A 12,778-nucleotide genomic window follows, 5' to 3' on the forward strand; every position below is an offset into this window, starting at 1 on the left:
TCAATCTTAGCTAGTTAACGTTATGTTGCATCTAAAGTCAATATGGCGACATCAAAATGATTATTTGCCTCCTTTTGAATGTCATTGTATTTCCAAGCCACCATAATGCACTTTTGATTAAATCTTCATCAGCGCTCATTGACGACGTACAAAGTAGAATGCTGTCGGGCATCAGTCCAAAACGAAAGTTCAAAACAATATTATGACGAAACATGCAACCCATGATATTCATGCGGCGAACAGTGGAAGGGGTCTTTGCCTGCTATATTTACCTCGACACTGAACTGAAAACATAATCATATTTTATGACACAGTGACTGCCAAGCAGGTATCAAAGGATTTAGAATTTTGTGTGTTTGTGTGAGACTTGGCAATTTAACCAATCTATACTCTGGTGCACTTTAATCTCCTGTTAAGTATTGTTAATAGTTTACAGGTTTTCTCAAACTATTTTACATAACAGAGCCTATATAATTATAAACATTTATAGTTATATCGTTTTTTAATAGTTTTGTTTTTCTCTTTAAAAAAATTCTGGATGCATACATTTTTACTCAATCCAATTTCTATTTAATTATCAAATTTTCATATCTTATTTCAGTTTATCCCATTTCAGAATGCTCGACAGGACTTTTATTTGGAAAATTGTGAGAAGAAAAAGGTGACCGGAAGTAAGAACCTCACTGCTTTGTTTACGTTACTTGTGGTAGCTACTCGACTAGCATTCCTCAAAATGTCAAAAATAGAGTTGCTGAGATTGTTTCTCAACGAAAGATTGACAGCTGCTGCTGATGAGATATTTGGGACAATTGAAAAGACAATTGTAGAGTACCAGGAAGAAGTTTCCCGCACGAAAGAGGAGAACAACCGTCTACGGAGGCTGCTAAGGTTACAAAAAACAGGTTTGGGACATTTTAAAACGCTTATGGGCACTAGCTAGCTATTTTTTTTTATATATTTTTATTTATTTCACCTTTATTTAACCAGGTAAGCCAGTTGAGAACAGGTTCTCATTTACAACTGCGACCTGGCCAAGACAAAGCAAAGTAGTGCAACAAAAACAACACAGAGTTACATATGGGGAAAAAAAAAACATAAAGTCAGAAATACAACAGAAAATATATATACAGTGTGTGCAAATGTAGCAAGTTATGGAGGTAAGGCAATAAATAGGCTATAGTGCAGAATAATTACAATAGTATTAACACTGGAATGCTAGATGTGCAAGAGATTATGTGCAAATAGAGATACTTGGGTGCAAAAGAGCAAATTAAATAACAATATAGGGATGAGGTAGTTGGGTGGGCTAATTTCAGATGGGCTGTGTACAGGTGCAGTGATTGGTAAGGTGCTCTGACAACTGATGCTTAAAGTTATTGAGGGAGATAAGAGTCTCCAGCTTCAGAGATTTTTGCAATTCGTTCCAGTCATTGGCAGCAGAGAACTGGAAGGAATGGCGGCCAAAGGAGGTGTTGGCTTTGGGAATGACCAGTGAGATATACCTGCTGGAGCGCAGACTACGGGTGGGTGCTGCTATGGTGACCAATGAGCTAAGATAAGGCGGGGATTTGCCTAGCAGTGATTTATAGATGGCCTGGAGCCAGTGGGTTTGACGACGAACATGTAGTGAGGACCAGCCAACAAGAGCGTACAGGTCACAGTGGTGGGTAGTGTATGGGGCTTTGGAGACAAAACGGATGGCACTGTGATAGACTACATCCAATTTGCTGAGTAGAGTGTTGGAGGCTATTTTATAAATGACATCGCCGAAGTCAAGGATCGGTAGGATAGTCAGTTTTACGAGCTATCTGCTACTGCTTTGATATTACTGCATTTAGCTAGTACTGATTCATGTGAAGCTCATCAATATTTGCCCATCTGACTCAAATTGCATTGCCAGCATAGCCCCTTGGATTCTCGAGAACTAAGTCTGTTGCTAACTACCTGCATTCTACACGTTTTGTCAGACCACAAAAACATGCTGGAGACAGCAGGTTTGCCTGGCCTGTTTCAACTCTGCAGGTTCACTACTATGCTGTAGGTTTTACAAAAGTAAGAATCCAAAGACAATCTTGTGCATGGGGTGGGTGGACTCATAAGCCATGAGTGGCAGGTGTTTGAATTGCGGCAGTGGTTTGAATCCAGACTTGGCGTGTCTTTGTTTTCTACTTATTGCTACTTATATTTATTGCTTTCTTCATGTCATTAGGTTTATTTTTAAATCCATTCTCCCTCCCTCAGACCCCCAGCCGCTGACTGTCTCTGACGAGGATCTTCCCCCTGAGCAGCTGCACTGTGAGCAGGAGTGGAGCCCAAGTCTGGGACAGGAGGATCCAGAGGCCACACAGATTAAAAAGGAGCAGGATGAACTCCGGACCAGTCGGAGGGAAGAGCAACTTCAATGGCTAGAATCTGGTACCAAAGACTTCACATTCAGTCCTGCCTGTTTGAAAAGTAACTATGATCCGAATCAGAACCCAACTCATTCATCACATCTTCACCAAGTACAAAGTGAGGAAAGCAGAGCGAACCCAACTCATTCATCACATCTTCACCAAATACAAAGTGAGACAAACAGTGAGAACCCAAGTCAGTCCTCATACCTTCACCAAATAGAAAGTGAGGAAGACGGAGAGAACCCGGCAGCTCAGTCCTCATATCTCTACCAAATACAAAGTGAGGAAAACCGAGAGAAACCATGGCAATGCCGTGTCTGTGACAAATGTTTCAGCAATATTCATCATCTGAAAGCGCATGTGAGGAGTCACACAGGGGAGAGACCATATAAGTGTCCTATATGTAGAAAATGCTTTATGACAACAAGTGCATTGAATAGGCATCAGACAATTCACACTGATGGAAAACCGTTTAGGTGTAATTATTGCGGCAAATCCTTCAAATGGATGAACTCCCTTGGAAGGCACATAAGGATTACCCACGAGAGGGAGAATATATGACAGTACCTTGTGTGGGGAAAGGGCAACAGTTGCTATGAAAAAGTTACATCCTGATGCTTTTTATATACTGTTGCCATATAATATTATAATATGCCATATGCTCTTGCCATATAATTACACTATAACAAAATAGAACACTATATTATAGTTAATTATAGGATCTCTATGGCAATTTTGTGTGTGTTGTCTTTTTACATGTTTGTAACCACTTTCCCAGGTCCTACAAATGGAAATATACATAAGTCTTGATCAATGTGAGTTGTATTTGTCAAATTAAGGTAACGATTTAGAGGCATATCTTACACCTGTCTGTGCATAAAGATCGTTTTTGTCTTGTTCATTTGGTGTAATGTCACATCACATCTGTTTTTACTTCTGTTTTGTCCTTTTCCTCCAGTGATCACAAGAGCTTAAACATTTTCCATATGCCTACATTATTGTCATTTGTTTACCTCAGTGACCTTTCTAATGTGGACACCTGAAGGCAAAACAATTCACAATCAACTCACCAAATCTGTTGTCATAGTCTTATCCCTACTTAGCTATGTTTCTGAGTTTGATACCATTGAAGAACCATTTAAAATAATTAAAGCATTTAAATAATTCAGTCCGAGAACTAAGTCACGTGACTTAGACTTGAGACTGATGACTTGAAATTATCTGGCCAGGTTTTGTAACGTTTTGTCACTGGCTGCTAATTTTATGGCACAGAGTCTCCGTGGTTTAGGCTACTCTCCACGCAGCCAGAGAAAGTATCGCACTTACAAAAAAACTGATTGGCTAGTGAAACGGACACTCGATCCTCTGATTGGACCAGCAAACTGTCATTCAACATAGGTCGGGTGCGGTACAGTAGCGCAGTGAGAAGGCTTTGGGGTCGCGAGTTTGAAACTGAATGGGAAAAAGTGTTGGAAAGAGTACTCAATTGTCATACTTGAGTAAAAGTAAATATACCTTAATAGAAAATGACTCAAGTAAAAGTGAAAGTCACCCAGTAAAATACTACTTAAGTAAAAGTCTAAAAGTACTTGGTTTTAAATATACTTAAGTATCAAAAGTAAATGAAATTGCTAAAATGTACTTAAGTATCAAAAGTAAAAGTAAAAGTATAAATCATTTCAACTTCCTTATATTAAGCAAACCAGATGGCACAATTTTTTTTGTTTTTTTTAAATTGACAGATAGCCAGGGCCATAATTTACAAACAAAGCATTTGTGTTTAGTGAGTCCGCCAGATCAGAGGCAGTAGGGATGACCAGGGATATTCTCTTAATAAATGTGTGAATTGGACCATTTTCCTGTCAAAATGTAACGAGTACTTTTGGGTGTCAGTGAAAATGTATGGAGTAAAAAGTACATTATTTTCTTTAGGAATGTAGTGATGTAAAAGTTGGCAAAAAATATAAATAGTAAAGTAAAGTACAGATACCCCAAAAAACGACTTAAGTAGTACTTTAAAGTATTTTTATCTAAGTACTTTACACCACTGATAAACAATGCATACACATTTGTATTTTATATTTATGCCTTTTCTTATTCGATCTGGTCACTAACATTGCACCAAATTATTATAATCTGTGTTTCAGAACCAAAACATTGCGTGTCTTGACTGTTGACCAAACCAGTCATCAGCATTGGCGCGCAAAAGCGGGCGCACATATCCAGATTAGTGACCAGAAAGCACTTGTTTAATTTTCTGCCTGGCAAAAACAGAGTAGCCTACCGACGTTAAAATTATCCATATAAAATTCAGTTTAGCAATCTGCTACAGACGCATCTTTGCCAGAACAATAGGCTACCTGGTGATTTCATTGATCATTTTTATATTTCAGATAGGCCTAGTTTGGTCGGGTTATAATTACATACCTCAGTGGTGGTACTGGCTATATGTCTAAAGATAGCTGTAACATTGCACTACCTTAAATACTTATGGGATGAAAATGTGACATATTCTGGCGAATTAATGAGGATATTTGTGAGGAAGAAAAAGGCGACAGACAGATCATTCCTTCCATCCGATCCTGCAACCCCCGCTCCAGAGAAGTGAAAATGTGACGTGATATCCATAGTTCGTATTGACTGCTAACATGAATGACTTTCAGCTCGAAATGCAGGTATAAAAAGCAGTTTATTTCTGTATCTGGCGTTTTGAAAATGCATCACCTGTGCGCGCGAGCATTTGCGTGCGCGGGGGTCGCAAGCTTTGAACCACTCCTTTTTGGGGGGTCGCTGGTCAAAAGGTTTGACAACAACTGAGCCAGCGAAGAGATTGCTGATCTGCTGTACAGCTAAATAAATCTAGGCTGCATTACACACTGCGCCTATAGCCTATGTTCTGTTCAGTTTGAGGAGAGCGCGAAAATGAGAAGGACCAGAGGTCAACTTTGATAGCTTGCTACAAATATAATGGATTTTAATAAAAAACTATATGTTTCTTGCCCTTGATGTATTTATCAGAGTTACAGTGCATTCAGAAATTATTCAGACCCCTTGACTTTTTCCACATTTTGTTATGTTACAGCCTTATTCTAAAATTGATTAAATTGTTTGTTCCCCTCATCAATCTAAACACAATACCCCATAATGACAAAGCAAAAACAGGTTTTTAGACATTTTTGCAAATGTATTAAACATAAATAATGGAAATATCACATTTACATAAGTATTCAGATAACTCAATACTTTGTTGAAGCACATTTGGCAGTGACTACAGCCTCGAGTCTTCTTGGGTATGACACTACAAGCTTGGCACACCTGTATTTGGAGAGTTTCTCCCATTCTTCTCTGCAGATCCTCTCAAGCTTTGTCAGGTTGGATGGGGAGCATCGCTGCACAGCTATTTTCAGGTCTCTCCAGAGATGTTAGAATGGGTTCAAGTCCGGGCTCTGGCTGGGCCACTCAAGGACATTCAGAGACTTGTCCCGAAGCCACTCCTGCGTTATCTTGGCTGTGTGTTTAGGGTTGTTGTCCTGTTGGAATGTGAACCTTCGCTCCAGTCTGAGGTCCTGAGTGCTCTGGAGCAGGTTTTCATCAAGGATCTCTCTGTACTTTGCTCCATTCATCTTTCCCTCGATCCTGACTAGTCTACCAGTCCCTGCCGCTGAAAAACATCCTCACAGCATGATGCTGCCACCACCATGCTTCACCGTAGGGATGGTGCCAGGTTTCCTCCAGATGTGACGCTTGGCATTCAGGCCAAAGAGTTCAACCTTGGTTTCATCAGACCAGAGAATCTTGTTTCTTCTTCTGGTTGTTCTTCTGGAAGGTTCTCCCATCTCCACAAAGGAACTCTGGAGCTCTGTCAGAGTGACTATCGGGTTCTTGGTCACCTCCCTAACCAAGGCTCTTCTCCCCCGATTGCGAGGTTTGGCTGGGCGGCCAGCCCTAGGAAGAGTCTTGGTGGTTCCAAACTTCTTCCATTTAAGAATGCAGAAATTATTTGGTACCCTTCCCCAGATCTGTGCCTCAACACAATCCTGTCTCGGAGCTCTACGGACAATTCCTTCAACCTCATGGCTTGGTTTTTGCTCTGACATGCACTGTCAACTGTGGGACCTTATATAGACAGGTGTGTGCCTTTCCAAATCATGTCCAGTCAATTGAATTTACCACAGGTGGACTCCAATCCAGTTGTAGAAACATCTCAAGGATGATCAATGGAAACAGGATGCACCTGAGCCCAATTTCGAGTCTCATAGCAAAGGGTCTGAATACTTATGTAAATAAGGAATTTCTGTTTTCTATTTTATATAAATTTGCAAAATTGTCTAAAAACCTGTTTTTGCTTTGTCATTATGGGGTATTGTGTCTAGATTGATGAGGGAAAAAAGTATTTAATAAATTTTAGAATAAGGCAGTAACGTAACAAAATGTGGAAAAATACCTCACAATAAGCCCGATTCAAGTAACTTTTGTGGTGCTGAAGCTTGAAGCAGCAGCCGTGGCACAATCAATCGGAAATGGAGTGCTCATTTTGCTGAAAGTAGGCACATTCTAGTAATTCATTTCAATCGTCTTCATTTTAGTTAGACTTTACTAACAACAAGAGGGCTTTGTGTTGGAGCCTATTTCTTCATATTTAAGAAATAAGAGGTAGGCCTACCTGTTTGACAGAAATTAGGCTATAGGCTGCTATAATCATTGATTTGTAGGCCAATTCCTCCATCCATTATGCACTCTTTAAATAGCCTAACTCTTATTTCTGAAGGGCTGTTAAGTTTAAACCAGGACTCGAATTGAGGGGGTATGAGAGGGTATGCCATAGGCCTACCTTTAATTAAAGAAAATGCCAAAAAGCACAGGCCTACCCATTGTTAGCTTAAAATGTTGAAAAAAAACAAAAACATATCCAATTATTTAAAGTGATCTATAACTGCGCAGGCCTACCCATTGTTATTTTAAGATTTTGAAGAAAATACAACAGATCCGATTATTTAAAGTGATGCTAAAAAGAAAGCTGTAAAATACCCGGGAAAGACTCAGATGCAAATGATGATATCATTGTTTAGTTTCTTTGACATTGAGGCTGAGATTCAACCTTCTATAGCCTAGGAGACTAAATTAATTGATTAAGCTATTCACTTTCTGTACAATAGAATATGTTTAAACCCAGACAGCTTTTAGGGAAATACTTGTGACCTTCTCACGTTGGGTTAAGCCATGGAAGAAGAGTAGCCAGCAGTTAAAGCTTACATTTTTCTGCGTCGGTAGGCCTACTCTGTCTAATGGTGGAAAGGTAGGCCTAACTTTTGAAAGTACCATGCTCAGATTCCTAATGACGTCTCAAATGTATTTGTTTGCAAACAGGGACAGTTTCGTTGCAAACAAGACAAACTGATTTGGCATTGAAGAAATATGATAAGATGAACATTCTTAGCCTGTAATTTCGGTAGTTTGTGTGGTATTATAAAATATTGAGATTCGGAACCATGTGACTTGAGACTTGTTTGTGACTCGAACAATAGTGACTTGGTCCAACCCTGAGTGGTACACATAAGGAGCGAAATGAATGTTCCTTATCGTCTATGTATGAAATGGAGAATGTTCATAGAAATCCGAACTGACCGTGTCCACTCCACTCCAGTAGGTAGCGACATTGCAAAATGCGTTAAGCCGTGGTGCAGACTACGCAAGCGTTTGGCACAGAAGTTCCATGAAAATCAGTCATTGATGAACGAAGTTGTTGTAAAAGAAGAGCGTTGTCACTGATTGTTAGCTAGCTAGCACTAGCATTCTGTAAAAATGTCTAAAATACAGTTGTTGAGAGTGTTTCTCAACCAGCGGTTAACTGCGGCTGCTGAGGAGATATTTGGGGCAGTTGAAAAAACGATAGCGGAGTACCAGGAAGAGATTTCCCGTTCGAAAGAGGAGAACAACCGTCTACAGAATATTCTTGACATCGTTATTAAACCTGAGATAAAGTTACAAAGAGCAGGTTTCTTACATTATTCAACCTATATTTAATACAAATTGACAGTGTTAGTTATTTCATTTTGAGAGTCAGTGTCCACAAAAGTAACATTATGGCTAGACATTCTTGAAGAGGCAACGCGCATGCCCGCCATCAGGATTCCTCCCGTTTCAGCCATTATTTCCCTGTTTCTGTAGGGTGTAATTTCACTTGCCACATAACCTAACGTTTTTTAAATCAGTTTTAGACTTTTTGTTGATGTTCTATAATTCCGTCAATATTTGATGGTTTTGTATTTATTTGAAAAGCGTTGAGTATGCAGCTGTTACAATTATCAGAACTGCATTTTTGACCTTTTATCAATTTTAACGTCCGTTGCATTGTAAGGTTAGTAGACTTGAGTTTCTCATTTCATCCCTTTCTCTCCCTCCAGACCTCCAGCAGCTCACTGTATTGGAAGAGGAGGTTCCCCCTGAGCAGCAGCCCTGTGAGCAGGATTGGAGCCTTAGTCTTGGACAGGTGGACAGCGAGCCCATAAGGATAAAAAAGGAGCAGGAGGAACTCAAAAAGCAACTTCAGTGGCTGGAGTCTGACACCAGAGAGTTCATATTTGATCCTTTCTGTGTAAGTGATTATGATCAGGACCCAACTCAGTCCTCGCAAATCCAAAGTGAGGAAAATAGGGAGAGAGACTCTCAACCAAACATTGTAACTGGACAGATCAAAACAGAACCTGATGGAGAGGACTACAGAATATCAGAACCAACCTGTTCTTCAGCTCAGAGTAAAAATAGTGAACATGTCAATGGGATGGAAAGCAAAGGAGTGCAGTCTGTTTTAAAGTCACACAAACCAAAGACTACAAGAAAACAAAAAAGAAAACAAACTTATAGCAGTGCAAATGGCATGAAATGTACTCCATGTTCTTGTAAGGTTTGTGGGAGGTCTTTTCGGTACAAGCGTCCCTTTTTGAATCATGTGCAAAGTCATGCACATATTGAGGATAAAGAACGTCTCTGTGGTGTGTGTGGAAAGCACCTAGATTCTAAAGAGAGTATGAAAGACCACCTCCAAACTCACATCGTAGCTGAGCCTGAGTTTTGTCATGTTTGTGGTAAAATGTTCACCACAAAGCTTAGGCTGAAAAAGCACATGAGGGTTCACACAGGAGAGAAACCATACCGCTGCGATGATTGTGGCAGGTGTTTCAGCGATGCAGCCAATTTGATTGGACACAAAAGGACTCACACCGGCGAGAAACCATATTGCTGCCAGGAATGTGGCCAAGGATTCACTCAAAGTGGACATCTGGTTTTGCACAGGAGGAGACATACTGGGGAGAAGCCATATCTCTGTTCTGTTTGTGGCAAAAGTTTCAGCACCAGATCAAATTATACAGGACACATGAGAGTTCACACAGGGGAGAAACCATACTGCTGCCATGATTGTAGCAAATGTTTCAGCAATACTGCAAATCTGAGCGCGCACAGGAGGATTCATACAGGGGAGAAACCATATTGTTGTGATTATTGTGGCAAAGGATTTGCTCAGAATGGAAATCTTAAAATGCACATGAAGACCCACAGGAAATAAATCTTATAGGCCAATTGCTGTGTTTGTGAGAAATATCTCAGCACTGACACCCACCCAACTTGAGAATCCACACAGAAGAGAAACACGTCTCTTTCATGACTGTGGCAAAGCCTTTGCACAGTGGACATTTGGCAAGGCATAATGAGAATGCACAAAATGTATAAAATATCTTAATTCAGCATGCACAACAAAATGTCAACAGTTTGTTTACACTGGAGAGAACTGTGATCTGGCTCATCTGACAGTGCTTATGAGGATTCACACAAAGTGGTGAGAGACTATACAAGTGTCCTATAGAAAATGCTTTATCACAAGTGCATGAACCTCTTAAGAATCTGACCCTTTTTTTCAATTTTCACCTAAAATGACATACCCAAATCTAACTGCCTGTAGCTTAGGACCTGAAGCAAGTAGATGCATATTCTTGATACCATTTGAAAGGAAACACTTTGAAGTTTGTGGTAATGTGAAATTAATGTAGGAGTATAACACATTAGATCTGGTAAAAGATAATACCAAAAAAAACATGCGTTTTCTATATATTTTTTTGTTCCGTCATCTTTGAAATACAAGAGAAAGGCCACAATATAATATTGCAGTTTAGGCGCAATTTAGATTTTGGCCACTAGATTACATTTACATTTACGTCATTTAGCAGACGCTCTTATCCAGAGCGACTTACAAATTGGTGCATTCACCTTATAGCCAGTGGGATAACCACTTTACAATATGTTTTTTTTCTTTCTTTCTTTGGGGTGGGGTAAGGGGGGGTAGAAGGATTACTTTATCCAATCCCAGGTATTCCTTAAAGAGGTGGGGTTTCAAGTGTCTCCGGAAGGTGGTGAGTGACTCCGCTGTCCTGGCGTCGTGAGGGAGCTTTTTCCACCATTGGGGTGCCAGAGCAGCGAACAGTTTTGACTGGGCTGAGCGGGAACTGTGCTTCCGCAGAGGTAGGGGGGCCAGCAGGCCAGAAGTGGATGAACGCAATGCCCTCGTTTGGGTGTAGGGACTGATCAGAGCCTGAAGGTACGGAGGTGCCGTTCCCCTCACAGCTCCGTAGGCAAGCACCATAGTCTTGTAGCAGATGCGAGCATGGCAGCAGGGTGCACACAAAGTTTCAGATTGATCCAGTGAAGCATTGCAATACTGGACTATTTTGTATCAAGTTTGCCCAAATGTGCCGAATTGGTCAATTGATACATTTTCAAGTACATAAATGAACATACAAAAATTATACACATCTAGATGGCTGGGCGGGGTGGGTGTGGAGCCAGAGACAGCAGGGGTTCAAACTGTAGAACCCTATTCCTACATTTGAATATAAAAATTGATTTTATCAAACAGAACTATGGTACATTTTTATCTCTGAGACCCTTAGGATGACAAATCAGAGCAAGATTACTGAATGCAAGTACATTATTTACCTTCAGAGGTGAATGTATCAAACCAGTTGCCGTGATACGTTTTTTGTTGTTGTGCACTCTCCTCAAACAATAGCATGGTCTTTTCTCACTGTAATAGCTACTGTAAATTGGACAGTGCTGTTAGATTAACAAGAATTTAAGCTTTCTGCCCATATAAGACATGTCTACGTCCTGGAAAGTTTGCTGTTACTTACAACAGTCATGCTAATCAAATTAGCGCATGTTAGCTCAACTGTCCCGTAGAGGTTAACTAGGCTTCAAACAAGTCACATTGAGGAAAAATTGTAGGCTTACATGCAATCCCTGCTGCAAGTGCTTCAATTGGACTAGGAAGGCACATTCACAACAGGGAGAAAACATGGCATGGCCTTCGGGGGGAAGGGCATCAGACAGGATTGAGAGGCATATTGTCACTTCCACCAGAAAGAGGAGATGGGGTCTAGTACATACCCCCAAGAACCCGGCTCTTGGGTCAACAAGATATGACCGGACTAGCTTGAACTTACAGAACATTGTTAGAGGTCCACATGAACATTGCACATCAGATTTCTGAGCAGCAGTAGTCCCTGCTCATTAGTATGACACAGGACACACATTTGAGCTGCTGTCCTGTATCTTGAAAACAAAACGTTGCATTTTTTGTCTTGAAAGTAAAATGTGTTCTCCAGTAATACATCAGATCTGTTTTGAACACTGTTGTGATGTTGTCCTACTTTTTAAAGTGTTTGTTACTTCATGCCTTTCATACCAAAACTATTGTCATACCTCTGAGTTTGATGACAATTTGCTCGCAAATACTTGTCTATTTCATTGTATATGTATTGACAGGTATAAATAATTAGTATGCTATGTTCCAGGTGAACTATTAAATGTGCATGGGCTACCATCTGAAATGTGTGGTTCTTATTTCAACCAGAAACTTAAATATCATATTTTTATATCATACATTTTTCAGACATCCAGAACGTGGCACAGAATAAATAGCAGATATGCTGTAATGGGAAATTATTTGGGTAATTCTTTCCCTGTATTTGATTTACTGTTGAAATGTACAGTGGGGAGAACAATTATTTGATACACTGCCGATTTTGCAGGTTTTCCTACTTACAAAGCATGTAGGGGTCAGTAATTTTTATCATAGGTACACTTCAACTGTGAGAGACGGAATCTAAAACAAAAATCCAGAAAATCACATTGTATGATTTTTAAGTAATTAATTTGCATTTTATTGTATGACATAAGTATTTGATACATCAGAAAAGCAGAGCTTAATATTTGGTACAGAAACCTTTGTTTGCAATTACAGAGATCATACGTTTCCTGTAGGTCTTGACCAGGTTTGCACACACTGCAGCAGGGATTTTGGCCCACTCCTCCATACAGACCTTCTCCAG

General features: G+C 40.0%; 1 protein-coding gene and 1 non-coding gene across 2 annotated transcripts; both read left to right on the forward strand.

The window, feature by feature from the left end:
- Positions 1-626: 626 nt before the first annotated feature.
- On the forward strand, positions 627-3,295 carry LOC121566457. Its single transcript, XR_006657542.1, has 2 exons — positions 627-902; positions 2,242-3,295. It is a non-coding gene; the product is annotated as an uncharacterized LOC121566457 (transcript).
- Positions 3,296-8,127: 4,832 nt separating this feature from the next.
- Positions 8,128-10,357, forward strand: LOC123482108 (zinc finger and SCAN domain-containing protein 2-like). The gene is made up of 2 exons (XM_045208421.1): positions 8,128-8,391; positions 8,801-10,357. Exons 1-2 carry the CDS (start codon positions 8,199-8,201, stop codon positions 9,958-9,960), a joined length of 1,353 nt encoding a protein of 450 aa, XP_045064356.1. The 5' UTR covers positions 8,128-8,198; the 3' UTR covers positions 9,961-10,357.
- The last annotated feature ends 2,421 nt before the right edge of the window (positions 10,358-12,778 follow it).

This window comes from Coregonus clupeaformis, chromosome 28, assembly GCF_020615455.1.
Source record: "Coregonus clupeaformis isolate EN_2021a chromosome 28, ASM2061545v1, whole genome shotgun sequence".
In the NCBI taxonomy this organism is placed as follows: domain Eukaryota; kingdom Metazoa; phylum Chordata; class Actinopteri; order Salmoniformes; family Salmonidae; genus Coregonus; species Coregonus clupeaformis.